We start from the raw sequence: 17,620 nt of genomic DNA on the forward strand, positions 1-17,620 counted from the left end.
TAACCTGCTTTTAACTTGGATTCAATATGCTTTCGCCTGAATGAGTTGTACTTTAGAATAACTACATAGTCATAGTTGATGAGAGAAAAAGTTCTTTGCAAAATTCCTACTAGTAAATGTGGATGAAATAGAATTAGAAAATTGCCCAAATAAAATAATAGATTTAGATTATTCAGATTGTTAATGGATGAAAATACTAGAAATAGAAAAGGGGGTAAAATGTGCAGGGCAGAAGTTCAGCTGATCACTCTTAATATTGCTAATGTGGACAGCCAAACATTGTGGACCCCTTGAGATTTGGTGCGGTATGAATCACACAGCATCTGTTACTGTCAAAAGTTGCAATTTGATCAAGTTAAACATTTAGAGCTAACCTCCACTGTACAGGAGAACAAGATGGAGGAGAGAGTTAACGGCACCACCAGGTAGCAGATGGGTGTAGACTAGAGGACATTCTAGAGACTGTCTCAGGAGTCAGTTTCATAAAGAAACAGGAAAATTTTGATATATGACTTGGGTTATATACAAAAAAAAAAACCCTCACTTCTGTTGAGTCGATTCGACTCATTGCAACCCCTTCTTGGGTTTCCGAGGCAGTATCTCTACGAAAATAGATTGCCTAGTCTTCCTTCTGAGGAGTGGCTGGTGGGTTTGAACCGCCAGCCCTCTGGTTAGCAGTCAAATGCCTTAGGCTTTACATCACCAGAGCTCCTGTTGGGTTATGCAGATGATTCCAATATATGACAATGATTCTAAAAGAAAATCTCCATAATTTTAATAATGGATCCTGAGTTAGATATTGGTTAAATGGCAATATCTGGGATTTGCTTTTTTAAAGTATTTTAAGAAAAATTATGTTAGACCAATTTTAATAATTTTTTAATGTAAGAGATGGGATTAACAATGACCTTGTTAGTAGCATAAGGATATTTTGAAAATAGCAAATAATACTTTAGTAAGTAGAAGAAACAACCAAGTTATTTGGAAAAGTAAAAGATCTGTGTACATACTAGTCTTCCATACTAAGTTGGTCAAGTCAAGTAAAGACTTTTATACACTGTCTCCAAGTTTAATTCCCATACTTCTTTCTCAGGAATGATAGACTGTGTTGGAATAATAGATGCCATGATATTAAGAGATAGGGGGCCCAGCCCAATGAGAGAGGAAGGGAATTCTCTTTTCTGTAGACGCTGTTTACCAAGTACAGGGGGTCAGAGGGTTGTTAGTTCAGTCTGGAGTGGAAGGACACAGGGCTGCAGGATGGGAGGGCTCTAGGATTAAAATGGAATGATTTGATTTCTGATGCATTTGAATTTGTGGAAAATTTCATTGATGGGCTTTTGGAGAGTGTGGGAAGAATTTTGGAGAGGTGCCTAGAAAACTAAGCAAATGAAAAAGTAAGAATTAACTTTGAGAAGAAGAAAAGTTGTACACGAAGGGAAACGTGATTCTGTAGTAGTTTATTGCTAATCTCATTGGGATACCATTAGTTTTGAGGTTGGAGGAAGGGACGTGAGTGATGGTGGTGGTGTTGTAAGGGCACTAAATCTTCATCTTCCATAGCCCCATCAGTAGGTGATACCTTAACTTGCCGTTTCAGGGGTATCATTGTAAGTCCGTTATTTAGGAATAAGGAGCCCTGGAGGTTAAGTGCTTGGCTGCTAGTTGAAAAGTTGGGCAGTTGGAACCCACCAGCGGCTCAGTGGGAGAAAGATGGGGCAGTCTGCTTCTGTAAATAGTACATCCTTGAAACTCATTGGGACAGTTGGGCACTGTCCTATAGGATCGCTGTGAGTTGGAATGGCAATGGGAAAGAGTTAAAAGGTTCTAAAGAATTGTGCCTGAGCTTGGAAAGAGGCGCTGTATTTGACTTTACTCACTATGCACGTTGTTACTTAGATGAAAGTATACTTTTTAATAAAGAGCTTAATTAAAAGATCTCTCAAGGGATGGTAGAAGGGAGCCAAATCTCTGCAGATTCTGTTTACCTTTATTTCTTTATGTTTGTTGTTTACTTCTCACTTGATGCATTTTACCTTCCTATGACTTAAGGATATGCTTTGTGATACTATTAAGCCAGTTAAAAAAATTCAGTGAGGAAGGTAGTAGGCTTGTAAATTATATGTATATTTACATATCAACTCTCTGTATAAAGTCTTTTGGGATTAGATTGAGTCCTAAAAGTGAGAACAACTTGATTTTTTTGATGAAAATATTTTAATTATAGACACTACTGTTGTTATGTGCCTTCAAGTCGGACCCAACTCATAGCGACACCTCCTTGGGTTTCCGAGGTGGTATCACTACAAAAGTAGATTGCCCAACCTTCCTTTCGATGGACACTCCTAAGGGTTAAAAGTAAAGTTATGTTTTTTAGTAGTGATGAAATTTTTCAAAGTGATGAGACGTTCAAAGATTTTACTTGCAAAATTATTACAGTTGCCCACAAGACTTGAGTTCTTACCATGTTTTCTAAAATTAATTTAAATTAGTAAAGGCAAGATTTTTATGACTGAGAAGAAAACTTCTGGAAGTTTTTTTTTTTTTTTTTTAAATTTGTATCTGGTTTTGCAGTTTGCTTTCGATACTGTGTTCAGAGTATGAGTTGATTTTAAAGTGAGTCTCTGAATGGTCCTTTCCGTTTCTTTTCTAGGTTAGCTAGAGGAGGAGATTTTCTTAGTGTGGATTGCTGCCTTTGGTAAGAACATGTCGTCCATCTTGCCATTCACTCCACCAGTTGTGAAGAGACTGCTGGGATGGAAGAAATCGGCTGGTGGATCTGGAGGGGCAGGTGGAGGCGAGCAGAACGGACAGGAAGAAAAGTGGTGTGAGAAAGCAGTTAAAAGTTTGGTGAAGAAGCTAAAGAAAACAGGACGATTAGATGAGCTTGAGAAAGCCATCACCACTCAGAATTGTAATACTAAATGTGTTACCATCCCAAGGTGAGTGCCGTAGAGCGCCAGCATTCATGACCACACTGTTGGTAGTTGCTTGAAGGAATCTGAAGGCAAGTTACTGAATTTTTGTTTCTTCTAAGTCGCCTGTCAGTAGTGCTTGTTAAAATATGACAGCTGTTTTTAACCTGTCATATTTTATATATTTTTTTTTTTACTTATCAAGACTCATTTATTATACAGATCATTTTCTTGAATAGTGGACAAGTTTTAAGTAAAAGAAAATGCTTAGATTTAACTTGTTTTTTTTTTTTTCTTTATCTAAACTTGTATGTATTATCCAAATTTTTGTGATTGAATGACATTTGAATAAAGGTTCTAAGCCGTTTTCCTACTAGTTCAGTAGTAACTACTAGTTTTCTCCCCTCTTGGTCAAAACTTTTAGTCATTAAGGAGTTAAAAGAAGCTATAACATTATGATAAATGTTATAAAGTTTTTATTTGAGTTGCATCATTCCTGCCAAGAGGCATCCTCTGAGTGTTGTAGGTATTTGGCAGAACTTGTTTTGAAGACCTACCTCTTTTTTTAGAAGGACCTGTTGCAAAAGAGGTTGAAGTTTAATTAGTGTTAATTTACTCACAGATAAATACCATTTTCATAAGTACTGTTTTTTCTTTAGTAAAGTGGAAGGTGGTTTGTAAGTATGTTTATTACTTTTTGTGTACATTATAGGTTTTTTTGGAGTGTCAAAATAATAGAATTTTCTGAAATTGTTTGCAATGTCATACATGTGGGCTAGCGTATAGCACCTGAACTTATGTGAAACCGTTGGACTTGACATGTTTCCAGTGAGCTTCGAGAAGTATGTTCCTGGCTCTTTTGGTGATAGAACCCAGTGAATACCAGCCTATCTACTTGCAGATGCTAACAGTAGAATGTTTCCTTCTGTGTTTGGTATTTTATTTTACCTTACTTGTTTCATGCATATCTTAAGGTTCAAATTTATTCTTTCATGTTACAAATGCTCATTGAGTGCCTGCTGTGTGTGCAAGGCACTTGCTGTGTGCGAGGCATTGTTTCTAGGCCTCTGACAGTGACGAACACCATCCTACCTTCCTGAGAATGGATGTACACAATCAGTGAGTGATCTGATTGATGTGATTTGGGATGGTGATCTTGTTAAAGAAGACAACATGCAGGGTGGTATGGTGGAGGATGATTGAGGCGTGAGAAAGCTGCTTTGGAATGCACTGTGATGTTTGAGCCAAGTTCTGAGAACTACCTAGCTGAGGGAAGAGTCTTCTAGGCAGAAGAAAGAGCTAGTGTGGACGGTTAGGTGGGGAAGAGCTTGTTGTAAGAGGATTTGCAAGGAGCCCAGTGGAGATAGAGTAGTATAGAGTGCAGACTTGGCAAGTGCCAGATCATACAGGGCATTCATTGTATGGCAAGTGGATGTTTTAGATTTTTATCTAAATATAATGGGAAATAATAGAAGACTTTAAAAATGGTATTGTGTTACCACCTTTTACTTTTACAATTTCAAAGCTCACTCTGGCTGCTGGACACAACTGGTGGGGAGGTGTGTGTGTGTGTGTGTGTGTGTGTGTGTGTGTGTGTGAAAGACTGTAGCTCTGTGATGAAGGTAACTCTGAATTTGAAGTTTGATGACCTGGTTTTGAGTCTGCTTCTTCTATACTGAGGAGTGTGGATCCTGAGAAATGTGACTGTGCTTTTTATTTCCTCATCTGTAAAAGGGAGTGGTGCTATCTGAGTATTTTCACAGTATTGGTTTTGGGTCCCTCGAAATAATATATGCTCGTGTGATTTGTAAGCTCTTAGGCAACAAAGCCATGAATATAATTTATTTGAAATATTTGTAGATACTCCAGGTCTCTGCTTTCTTTCTACTTTTTCAAGAGAACTCACATTAAATTGTATTGTCTTTCTCGGCTTAGAAAAAGTTTCTGACAGGCCAGAAAAAAATAGATACAGATATCTCTCTATAGCTATAGATATCTGTACACACACACACAGACGGCTACATATATATGAAGCAGCTCTGGTGATATAGTGCCTAAGGCATTTTGACTGCTAGCCAGAAGGCTGGCAGTTCAAACCCACCAGCCTCTTAGTGGAAGGAAGATGGGACAGTGTACTTCCATAAGGATTTACCACCTCAGAAACCCAACTGGGGTTGCTGAGTCAGCATTGACTCGATGGCAGTAAGTTTGGTTTTTTGTTTTTTGTAAATGTATTACATACACATACACACATAATTTATTTTTTGTTCACAATATATACAGCATAACAAATACTAATTCAGCTTCTGCATGTACAGTGCGGTGACATTGATGACATTCTTTGAGTCGCACAACCATGTGTATTCACCCTCCTTTTCCAGGTTCCTCCCTCACTGACATAAAGTCACTGCCCTCTAAGTCTCTTATCTAATCTTTCAAGGTAATGTTGTCAGTTCCATATAAAGAAACCAAGAACGAACCCATTGCCATCAAGTCATTCTGACTCTGTGACTTACAGGACAGAGTGAACATGCCCCACATGGTGCTTCTAAGGGTATAAATACATCTTTACAGAAGCAGACTGCCTCAGCTTTCTCCTGCAGAGTGGTGGGCTATTGGGTTCAAACCGGTGACCTTTTGGTTAGCTGCTGAATGCTTTTAACCACTGTACCACCAAAGCTCCTTCGATACCAGGTGGACAGATCTTAAAAGAGCCTAATGCTTAAAGTGGACATTCTTTTACTAGTTAAATTACATGATTATTTGGTTTTAAGAAGACTTCAGGGGATGTTTTTGGTTGAAGATTTAAGGTTTAAAGGTTGTCTCGGTGATAGTTTTGGGGATTAGATTCATTGACCCTCCATGGCTCCAGAAAGTCTGGGTTCTATGAGAATTTGAAATTCTCTTCTGCATTTTCTCCCTGTAAGTCAGGATTCTTTTCTGGACTCTGATCAAAATGTTCTGTAATAGAAGCCAGACACCATCCAGTTCTTACAGTTTACTGACAAATGAGGCAACTGGTTATGGAGGCAGTTAACCACAATCCCGTTTCCTCCTCCGAGTCTTGACTTCCCCTCTTTCTCTGTTGCTCTAGGCCAATACCTTGGATAGCCATCTCAGACAACATTTTTAATGCATAATTCATTTTATTCAAATGTATAACATTTATTTATGAGGTCATTTGTATTTAGAAACTTTTTCTAAATCCAAATTAAAATCCTGAAGTTAGGCCTTATGTTTATCTTTCATCAGCCCCAGCATCCATTTTGTTGTTTTTCTCCTGTATAGTGCTAACGGATGAAGAAAGTCCTTATTCATGAGAGAAAATAGTTGCAGTTGGTGGAGGGTTTTAAACAATTTGTCTTGCAATTTGAGGATCCTTTTCAAAACAGAAGGGATAATCCTTTTACTCGTTTGCCTGAAACAGACTCAGACAGTATGAATACGTGTTGGTGGTCTGCTGCCTTTAAATTTTGGTAGGTAGCATATTTGCATAGTGAATTTTGGTAGATAGCATATTTGCATATGGGAAAGCACTTCTTATGGGGTCCAGGATCCTCTGAAACATGTTTTGAAAAGACGCTGTACCAGACCTTTAACTTTGAAGGTTTCTAGTGCTTACATTTAGGAGTTCTGATGGTGCAGAACCGAGCAAAGTTTCATTCTGTTGCACATAGAGTCACAATGAGTCGGAGCCAACTTGACGGCACCTAACAACAACAACAACTGGTGGTACCGCGGTTAAAGCATTCGCCCACTAATGAAAAGCTTGGCGGTTCAAACCCACCAGCTTTATGGAAGCAGACTGCAGGAGAAAGCTGAGACAGTCTGCTTCCATAGAGATTTACAGTCTTGGAAAGTCTATGGGACAGTTCAGTTCTGTCTGTAGGGTCACTTTGAGTTGGAATTGACACGATGGCAGTGGACTTAGATTTTAGTGCCTATATGTACAGTTCCATTGGAGAGAACTGCTCTTGGGCCCAGTACTTAAAGCCTTTTTTGTGAGTATGTGATACATTTCTTACCTTGGATGTTTTTATCCTTTACCTTATCAGGGAAAATACCCTACCTACACCAGGACTTTTCGCCTTTATAAAATTACTGAATTATACCCAGATTAAGAATTAAAGGGAGCTCTGGTGTCATAGTGCCTAAGGCATCTGACTGCTAACCAGAAAGCTGGCAGTTCAAACCCACCAGCCACTCCCCAGAAGAAAGTTTGGGCAGTCTACTTCTGTAGTGATAATCGCCTCAGAAATCCAAGGAGGGGTTCCTGTGTGTTGGACCTGACTCAATGACATGGAGTTTGGTTTTTTGGTTTTGGTAAGAGTTAAAACAAAACAAAAAACTGCCATCCAGTTGAGTCTAACTCATGGTGACCTCCATTGGGTTTCTGAGGCTGTAAATCTTTATGGAAGTGGATTGCCCCATCTTCCTTCTGTGGAGTGGCTGGTGGGTTTGACCCACCAACCTTCTGGTTAATGGTTAAATGCCTTAGGTACTGTGCCATCAGGGCTCGGTAGGTTAAGAATAATTCTCTATGTTTTTAACATTCAACACCTGATGCAATAAGTAACATCCCCTATTGTTCCTGTTCTTGTCCTATTAGTGTATTGGCGTCAGGGAAGAAAATCAATCTAGTTAAAATAATAGAGCATTTAAAAAAATTACAACAATCTTTTGTTTTAATAGCATTCTTGGTCTGTTTCCAACCTTATCAGGAACCTTCCAGCTTGCCTAGCGTTCCTGTGTGTGACTAACTGCATTCTGGGAATATCACAATTACTAGGGATAACATTGAAGCATACTATTTAGTCCTTCCCTGCTTGCCTTGTATTAGAGTGTTCCTGGGCCTTTGTGGTCCCCACTGGCAATTCAAGTAAATGTACCATCATTTAAGGGAGCTGAATTAGTATCACGCGTGGATGTAGAATACTAATAAAAACACTAGTTTGGAATATCCTATAATCTTGCTTTAATTTTTCTCTTGTAGTTGGGCTAAAATGAATAGGTTTCGCATCTCTTGAGTTCTGTTCTTTTCACCACCGCCCCTTTGAGCTTCTGAATTTGGGTGTTTCCTGTTGACAAGCCTTTGGCAAAGTTTACTGATCTGATTTTTGCGGTCTAGTCTGCTCTTAAACCCATTCAATAACTCTTTTTTTTTTTTACTACTGAATATTTTTATTGTGAAAATATGCACAATAAAAATACAGCAATCCAACCGTTTCTGCATACATAATTTAGTGACATCAGTTACATTCTTCAAGTTGTGCAACTGTTCTCACTATCTTTTTTCAAATTGTTCCCTCACCATTAACTAACTCAGTGGCCTCTAAGGAGAAATTCTCTGTTTTCCCCTCCCTCCCACCCTTAGTAACCACTAGTGATCTTTGATTTTTATTTATTTTGTGGTTTAGGGGAAAGGTTGAAGAGCAAATTAGTTTTCCATGCCACAGTTTACGTATATTTTGTTTCATGACATTAGTTGCAGTCCCCTGAATGTAACAACATTTCTCCCACACATTCAGTAAATTCTTAATTTCAAGTACTGTATTTTTCAGTTTTAGTCTGTTTCTTTGATATTATAGATTCAAAATCTCTGTTGAAATGTTTCATCTTTTCATCTGTCCTGTCTGTTTTCTGAATTGTCTTCAATACATTTTTAATAGTTACTTAAAAATCTCAACCCACTAACTCCAGTATCTGGATTATCTTCTATTATATTCAGTTTATTTTCTTTGATTATTACTGTCTTTTCACATGGGTTATAATATTTGGTTTTAGGCCATGTATTACGCTGAGGCCTATTTGTGCTGAAAATGATGTTTTTCTCGCACTTGGCTGTCAGCCATGTCAGGTAGGTAGTGGAAGAGGCTGGTCACTTCAGGCTAATCTGGTTTGGTGTGGTTGACGCTGCATTGCCATTCTACTTGCTCATGGTCACTGTTGGTAGAATTCTTGCCTTCGTCCAGGAGACCGGGGTTTGATTCCTGGCCAGTGCTCTCATGTGCAGCCCCTACCTGTTTGTCAGTGGAGACTGGTGAGCTGCTATGACACTGAACAGATTCCAGTGGCGCTTCCAGACCAGGCAGTGCAGGAGGAGAGGCCTGACAATCTAATTCTGGAAATGAGTCGATGGAAACACTGTGGCTCTTGATGGTGAGCTTCCCAGCTGATCACGGGCAAGCTGCAGAACTGGGCACCACGTGGTTCTGTTGTGCATGGGTTCACCATGAGTTAATAGACTCCGCAGCAGCTAACTGACTAACCAGCCATTGGCTCAGACCTTCTTAGGATTCTGGTCAAAAGCCTGACAGGATTCTGTCACCTAATCCCTCAAACGTGATACTTTGGCTCCTTATCATCCCTTTTCATGCAGCTTTTAAACCTGGCAAGCATCTTGATGGGAGAGACTGGTGTGATTGTCAACAAATTCTACTGTATTCTTTCCCTCAGAGCCTCTCATCCTAGGCCAAGCCTGTTCCTCGTACCTTGTGGTAGTTAAGGTTGTGTGTCGCTTTGGCTGGGATGTGGTTCTGAGTAGCTGGGCAGATGGATGTAGTGATTCCTCATGACCTCAAGACTGTCATCCCCTCCATGTTGGAATCTGCTGTGAGCAGCTGAGTAGTTGCCTTTGGGGGTGTGACCTGCTTCCAGTATATATGGAGGAGAGGCTGTGAGACGGGTCGCCAGTTTTTTGGCACGTTTTGGATCCTGTATTTGGCCGAGTCTTTGTCTCCATTTTCTGGGCTTGAACCTGTGTCCTGCCGTGTTGCCTGGTGATCTTGGAATTGTGCTGTTTTACCTGCTGATCGTGGGTTCGTCAGCCTCAGCAGCTAGTAGCTGTGTGAGTTAGAAGAGCCTCCAGCCCCAGGAGGCGTGGAACAAGAGGCAGAGCTGAAGCCCTGGGTCAGGGGCTTCACCCAGCCCTTAGACTGTCACTCTGAATTCGGACGTGTAGCCTCCTAAACTGTAAGAGAGCAAATTCCTGTTTGTTAAAGCAGTCTATTTGTGGTGTGTCTGTTACAGCAGCACTAGAGAACTAGGACATACTTGAATACAAAACAAGCCAATCCATTGCTGTTAAGTCAGTTACAAGTCAAGGAGACCTCATGTGTTACAGAGTAGAACTGCCCTGTAGAGTTTTCTTGGTTATAATTTGTATGGAAGCAGATTGCCAGGCCTTACCATGAAAAGAAGCTCACCACTCTTTAGGTTATTAGTTTAGCACAAACCATTTATGGAGCAGGGAACAACAGTCTTTGCAGGTAGAATCTGCAGATGACCCCAGGGAGGAAATGGTAGGCAGGCACTTGTCACTTCACCTAGAAAGGGCCCTTTCTTTGGAATTTTAGTCCATATGGGTCTCATTACTATGATAGCTCCCCATTGCCTTCCAACAAGTTTGTTTTCTTTTTTTCCTAGTTGTTGGAACAAAAACATTGGTCTCCTGTGACCTACTTATATCTTACCTGGAAGTGGATTAAAGCAGGATGTAAACTCTTCTGGTTTACTCAGAGACTCAACCTCTGAGAACAGCAGATTCCAAGTAATCTACATTCAAAAAGGTCCTGTGCCCTTCATACAGGACTTGCAGAAAGGATGGCCTGAGACAAGTGTTACTACAATTAACCTGTCTCTCATCTCTGTTGTTAGGTGCCGTTGAGTCGGGTCAGACTCATAGCCACCCTGTGTACAACAGAATGAAACCCTGCCTGGTTTCACGCCATGAGTTGTTGCTGTGTTTGAGCCTTGTATAAATACAAAACCAAAACCAACGCACTGCCATCGAGTCGATTCCAACTCATAGCAACCCCATTGGGATTCCAAGGCTGTAAATCTTCACGGGAGTAGATTGCCTCATCATCTTCCTGCAGAGCATTTGGTGCATTTAAACCACTAACCTTCTAGTTAGCAGCCAGATGCCTTACCCACTATGCCACCATGTGTATAAATGCAGAGTTCCATGAAAGGCACCCTGTAATGAGAGCTCTCTGGAGAAGGTAGTGTATGTTGTGGCATTTCCCATTTCCTTCATCCAAATTGAGGCCTTTAGAGGTACAACTCGGTTTACCATGTATCTGCTGTGGTTCGGGAGATCAGTTGACTGGCACCTGACTTCCACCTGAATAACTCTAAAGAGCAGAATGAAGACAGGGCAGAGTGGAATGGGCCGCATCTTCAAAGTTTGATGGGTCAAAGAGGCAAGAATTTTCCATGGGTCAAGTATACTTTAGTAAAAGAGTTGAGGTTGAATTATCTTGAAAGGGTCAAGACCCAATTTGGAGGGGTAAAGTGATCCAGCAAACGAGCAAGAGAAATTCTTGGATCTGACCTACATGGGACCCTACCATGACATGACTGTCATGTCAGATTACAATCAAAATCAGCCACGTAAGACAGTGGTGCTCTTTTCTTCTAAAACCCCCTCTTTCTGCTATCCCAGAACCTACAGGGGCCTGAAAAATAATAGCTGGAGAATTCTGGGGGAGGTAGCATAAGGAAGTAAAATTAAATCAGAGAACAAAGTTTCGATTTAGGTTAGGCTAAATTTTAAATTTCTGAGATTTATTGTTAATACAAGTAACACTAGAAGGCACTGGAAAAGCTCTGGGTTCTGTTTTAAAGATTTTCTGCTGAAAAAGATAAAGCAGTTTGACAGGAGCTTGTTTGAGGGCAGGGATTCGGGAGGGCAGGGGAGGGGAGGGGAGCTCTTTTCTGATTCTGCTCGTGCAAAAGTCCAACTGGCTGCTGCATCCTTCGTTTGTAAAGGTAGGACTGCAGAGTTAGTGCTTGCTCCGATCAGGAGGCATGTGAGAATAATGGAGGCATAGTACATGAGTCTGCATGGAATATAAACCATTTTTGAAAAAAAATACTAAGATTTTTTCTAAACACAAAATATTGAACTATGATATTTGTTAAATTATCCAATGTTGCTTTACTTGCAGAGAGACTACTTCATTGATACATAGAGTTTTTTATTACTACTACATTTTTTTCCCCCTTTGAAGTGTTAGATTCCTTTTTAGTCTCAAAATCCGACACTGCTTTTAGGTCTACTTTTGGGTTATGATGGGGAACACTGGAAAATGCTATGCTCAAGGCTATGATAATAGTTAAATCAAAACGGAGGGTAAGATGACAGAATAGACAGACAGACTGCATAGGCCCTCTTCAACAAAGAAAGGGGAACCAGTTAACACAGATTACAGAAGATAGTCCTAGAGCCCTGAGCTTCGAAAGGAAGGATTCAGAAGTAGACTAAGCTCCATCTACTAGAAGAACCTGCATGAAAACACCAAAAAAGGAGACATACAGAGCTGCGGTCTGTCAGCGATCCTGATGCCACGCACAGCTTGGATATTGTCAAGTGGTGTTAGGAAAAAGTTGGAATTAGAAAGACCATTTGACCCAGCAATTCCATTACTAGGTATATATCCTCCAGCAATTCCATTACTAGGTATATGTCCTAAAGAAGTGAGAGCCAGGACAAGAACAGATATATGCACACCTATGTTCTTCACAGCACTATTTACAATAGCCAAAAGATGGAAACAGCCTTGGTGTCCATCAACAGAAGAGTGGATAACCAAACTATGGTATGTACACACAATGGAATATTACACAACCCTAAAGGTTAACATTCTCTGCAAAACACCACATAAGGTGGATGAACTTGGAGGACATTATGCTGAGTGAAATAAGTCAGTCACAGAAGGACAAATACTATATTAGTCTGTTATTGTAAAAAGTCAAGGAAAGGTTTATCTATGGAAAGAAATTTTCTTTATTAGTTACCAGGGGTGAGAGGGGAGGGGAGGGAGCACTGTTAGAAAGGTAGAGACAGTATTGATTTGGGTGGAGAGAAGGGCAATGTACCAAATGTGAGTGATCAACACGGTGTCATTGAGGAAGAAGACTTAGAGAGGTTCATGGGAAGTACGGACAGCAAAGATGAACCCTTTTGCACATACAGCACTGTGTTGTCAGTGAAGGATATATGGGTGGATAGATGGGTGGACAGGCTGAACTATTGGGTATCTATGCAGGGGAGAATGTGCCTATAACCATGTATAGGATTGGCAGATAATGTTTCTACAAGTGTATTGATATGTTCTGTAAGAATTCCCAGGTGTGTAGTAGAGCTGACAAGGGACAAGGTTGTAGTCACTTCTTGGCCACAGCCAGCTACCCAGAGGGAGTTAAACCTGTGGGCTTGGGACCATAGTCACAGGGGAAGCAAGCTCAATTGGCATAACATACTACACAAAAACATTGTTCTACATCCTGCTTTGGCAAGTAGCAACTGGGATCTTAAAAGCTTGCAAGCAGCCATCTAGATGCAACAATGAGGCTCTCCTTGTCCAGAGCAAAGAAGAATGAAGAAAATCTAAGATTCATGGAAACAATTAGTCCACGTGACTGGTACACCATGTGATCCTTAGCCTATATGACTTACGAGACCGGAAGAACTAGATGGTGCCCAGCTACCACTGTCAACCACTGAGAGGGGGATCTCTGTAGGAGATTCTGGATAGAGTGGAAGAACAATATGGAACAAACTCAAAATCATTACCAGAAAAGGGGGGGGGGGGACAGGTTTGATAGAGCCTGATGGAACTACTGAGACTGTGGCCCCTAGCTGCCCTTCAGGTCTGGCATTGAACCCACTCCTGTGGCTTCCAGCCAAACAAAAGACAGGCATATGAAGTGAACATTTACATTAAGTAGATACACTCCTTGGAGAGGTCAATCATGGGAGAATAGAAGGGCTGTGTATGCACAGGGAGACAGCTCAGGGGGCAGGAGTGCATGGAGGGAAGGACACAGGGAAGAGGTAACTATTGGGAGGAAGTGGGAGGGGAGCTGTTGCATTGTGGTAAATTGCAGTCAATGTCATGAGAGAAAGTGATGTGAGCTGCTGTATGGAAAGTGAATTTGCTTTGTAAACTTTCACCCAAATCACAATTTAAAAAAAAAAAAAAAAATCAGAACTGAAATGTTAAGGAGGTTTCTGATAAGTCTTTTACCCTCAGTCTTTTTTCTTTTATGAACTTTGTTTAACTTTGTAGCTTTATATGTATGTAAGAGAAAGTAATTTCTCAATTTATCCTCAGTTTGCTGGGCAAGTGGGAGGAGGAAAATTAGATTTGTGGTAAGGAACATATGAAAGTTCAGAATTAGATATTGAATAAAATTTATTGTGAAAATGATTGAAGCAACTGAAAAAATTGAAAATACTATGGCTTTGTAAGCTTGCTTATTCTAGACATTTCGTACAAGTAGAGTCGTACAATATGTGATCTAAGAAAGACTAACTTTAACTTGCTAAGCAAAGAAAACAAATCCGTCCTGGAAGAAGTGCAACTGGAATGCTCCTTAGAAGCAAGAATGGCCAGACTTGATCTCACTTACTTTGGTCATGTTGTCAGAAGGGACCGGTCCCCGGAGACGTATAGCATGCTTGGTAAAGTCGAGAGTCAGCGATAAAGGGCAGGACCCTCAGTGAGATGGAGCAACACAGTGGCTGCAACAATGGGCTCAAACAGCAGGGATTGTGAGGACGGCACAGGACCAGGCAGTGTTTTGTTCTGTTGTGTGTAGGGTTGCTGTGAGTACCAGCCAACATGACATCAACAACACGTAGTATTAGCTTTATTTTTTCAAGTAAGAATTTCTGCTTTGGGAAGAGCTTGAAATACTCCATTTTAATTGATACTTAAATTTTTCTGTGGTGGGGGATATTTTCTGTACTTAGGAGATATTTTGTTACTTTTCAAGGTAGAACCTCAAGAGTTTTCAAGATAGCTTGTGTGGAGGTAGAGATGCTAAGTGGTGGGGAAGCTTTTCAGTCATCACTCAGTCCCCTCTCTCCACGTGAGAAGTACCACAGCAAATCGAACAAGAGGGAGAGTATCAAGAACTCTGTGGAAGTTCTGTTGGCTCCCTCTATTTTAATTTGAGGAGCGCGAGTGGCACATGGGTTAAGTGCCAAGCTGCTAACTGAAAGGTGGACAGTTTTGAACCCCAGCTGCTCTGTAGGAGGAAGACATGACAGTCTGCTTCTGTAAAGATTTATAGCCTTCTTGAAAACTCTACAGGGCAGTTCTACTCTGTCCTATAAGGTTGCTGTGAGTCAGAATCGACTCTACAGCAGTGAGGTTTTTTGGGGTATTTTAATTTGGGGTGATTAGGTGCAGTGGTTAAAGCACTTGACTGCTAACTGAAAAGTTGGTGATTTGAACCCACCAGCTGTTTGTAGGAGAAAGATAGAACATTTCTGCCTTGTCTTATGGAGTTGCTGTGAGTCAGAATCAATTTGAAGACAGTGGTTTGGGTTACCGGTTTGAAGGGGCTCTGGTGGTGTAGTCCCTTAGGCATTTGACTGCTAACCAGAATGTTGGTGGTTCAAACCAATCTGCTTCTGTAAAGATCTACCACTTTGGAAACCCAGTGGGAGTCACTGTGAGTTGTAATCAACTTGATGGCAGTGGGTTTGGTTTTGGTTTTTGAGTGATGCAGTGGTTAAAGTACTTGGCTGCTAACCTAAAGGTTGATGGTTTGAATCCACCAGCCGCTCCACAGGAGAAAGACGTAGCAGTCTCCTTCCATAAAGATTACAGCCTATGGGATTGTTCTGCTTTGTCCTAGAGAGACGCTGTGAGTCAGAATTGACTCTACAACAATGGGTAGATTTGTGGTAAGGAAGATATGAAAAGTTGTCTAGAGAAATTTTTTTCCCTGTGAAAATGGTTATTACTGTGCAAGCTTTAGTTCTGACTACTAACCAGAAGGTTGGTGGTTCAAACCCATCAGCCACTCTGTGGATGTAAAACTGGGCAATCTACTTCCGTAAAGATTTACCACCTTGGAAACCCAATGCGGGTTGCTATGAGTCAGAATTGACACAGTGGCACTGGGTTTGGTTTTTGGTTTTGATATAAATGTTTTAGGTAGCTGGGATACTCTACTGAAGTTAACTGTTTTAATTTTGATTTGCTGTGTTTCATTAATTGTTTCTTTTTATTAACTGTAAGAGTCACAATAGCATTAATAATGAAGAATGCGGCCACTGTCCCTGCCATTTGCTAGCTGTGTAACCTTAAGCATGTTTCTTTATCTCTGTATCTTTGATACCTCTTTGTCAGATGGGGATAACAATGCCTACTTCTCGAAGTTGTTGAAGGATTAAGTGATTTGATATTTGTAAAGGCTTGGTGTTATGCCTGGTACATAAGTGCTTAGTAAGTGTGAACTGTGTCGCTTAGGGCCCTAAGGGGTGCAGATTGTTTGCGCTAGAGTTTGCCGAAAGGTTGGCGATTTGAATCTACCGAGTGGCCTGCAGAAGGTAGACCTTGTGATCAGCTTCCGTAAAGATTACAACCAAGAAAACCCTATGAAACATTTCTACTCTGTGACACATTGGGGTTGCCATGAATTGGAATTGACTTATTGGTGATAGATTTGGGTTTTTTTTTTTTTTTTTTAAAGCTGTAACGCTCATGTCTAGAGAGAAGAAAGTTTACAATTTTTCCACCACTATTTTCTTCTTAATCTGTATTCTTTTTTTTTTTTAAGTTAATTTTGAAGAAGTAGTTTTATGGATGGTCAAACCAAAAACCAAACTCACTTATCCAGTCAGTTCTGACTCATAGCAACCCCCTGTGGGTTTCTGAGGCGGTAAATCTTTACAGAAGTAGATTGCCCAGTCTTCCTTCCGCAGAGTGGCTGGTGGGTTTGAACTACCAACCTTCTGGTTAGCAAACAAATGCCTTAGGCACTACGCCACCAGAGCTCCTTTTTATCAATGTTGTAGTTGTTATGTGCCGTCAAGTCGGACCTGACTCATAGCGACCCCTCCTTGGGTTTCCGAGGCAGTATCACTACGGAAGTAGATTGCCCAGTCTTCCTTCTAATTGTAATTGTTAGATGTAAGTTGTACCTGAAAATCTTTGCCCTTTCTGTAGGTAAAAGGTATTTTCACTTTAATTGTTACTATTTAGGAAATTAAAGATTGATTGGAAAAATGAAATATAAAGGAACCAAGTTAAATAGCTACAGAGTATAAATAATAAAGATAGGAGTTATGAGAAGTCACAAATCAGGTGAATGAGTACTGGAGGTATAAATGGGTTGGTGATCTTAGAACTGGAATGGTTTGGGGAAGCTTTCTAACTGAACAGAAAGCTTCAATACTGTGTGCCAATTTTGAACAAAATTATTCACATGTATGATTTAGGAAATTGCCTCTTAAAAATTGGGAACAAAGCATATTCAAGTGAATACTGGCCAAATAAACTAAAAAGTATAATGGCTAAGTAGGATTTTCACCCTTAAATACCAAAAAATGTCAACAAGCCCAGTAACAAAATTAACTGTAAAGTAGATCCCTGTACACGTTTTTCTTTTCCTTGACTGTATGTACGCAGAGTAAAAAGGAAGCTGAAGCTCTCCTTAATGAGACCGTTCAACAAGGAGGCGTTACAAAGCAGCATCTACAATGGGATCACCTAGCTTTCCTTATAATCTTATTTAAATCTCACAGTTACATCATCTATGTAGATAGGAATAGTTCAGCTTCTGTGGGCAAAGTAACTGTGACTCCTTACAATGCACAAGGCTTTTGGTTTTGTCCAACTAGCAGTCACTCATAAAATGACTAAAAGAGTATGACAAGAACAGCAGCTGTTGGACTAACTCTT

General features: G+C 40.4%; 1 protein-coding gene across 1 annotated transcript in view; it reads left to right on the plus strand.

The window, feature by feature from the left end:
• The first annotated feature begins 2,706 nt into the window (after positions 1–2,706).
• The window catches only part of SMAD2 (SMAD family member 2), a 63,849-nt gene continuing 48,935 nt past the window's right edge, over positions 2,707–17,620 (plus strand). The window contains exon 1 of the mRNA XM_007943830.2: positions 2,707–2,942. Coding sequence (XP_007942021.1) covers positions 2,707–2,942 — 236 coding nt within the window. The remainder of the gene's footprint in view (positions 2,943–17,620) is intronic.

This window comes from Orycteropus afer, unplaced genomic scaffold, assembly GCF_000298275.1.
Source record: "Orycteropus afer afer isolate SDZICR_OR568_19922 unplaced genomic scaffold, OryAfe1.0 scaffold00113, whole genome shotgun sequence".
Taxonomy (NCBI): Eukaryota; Metazoa; Chordata; class Mammalia; order Tubulidentata; family Orycteropodidae; genus Orycteropus; species Orycteropus afer.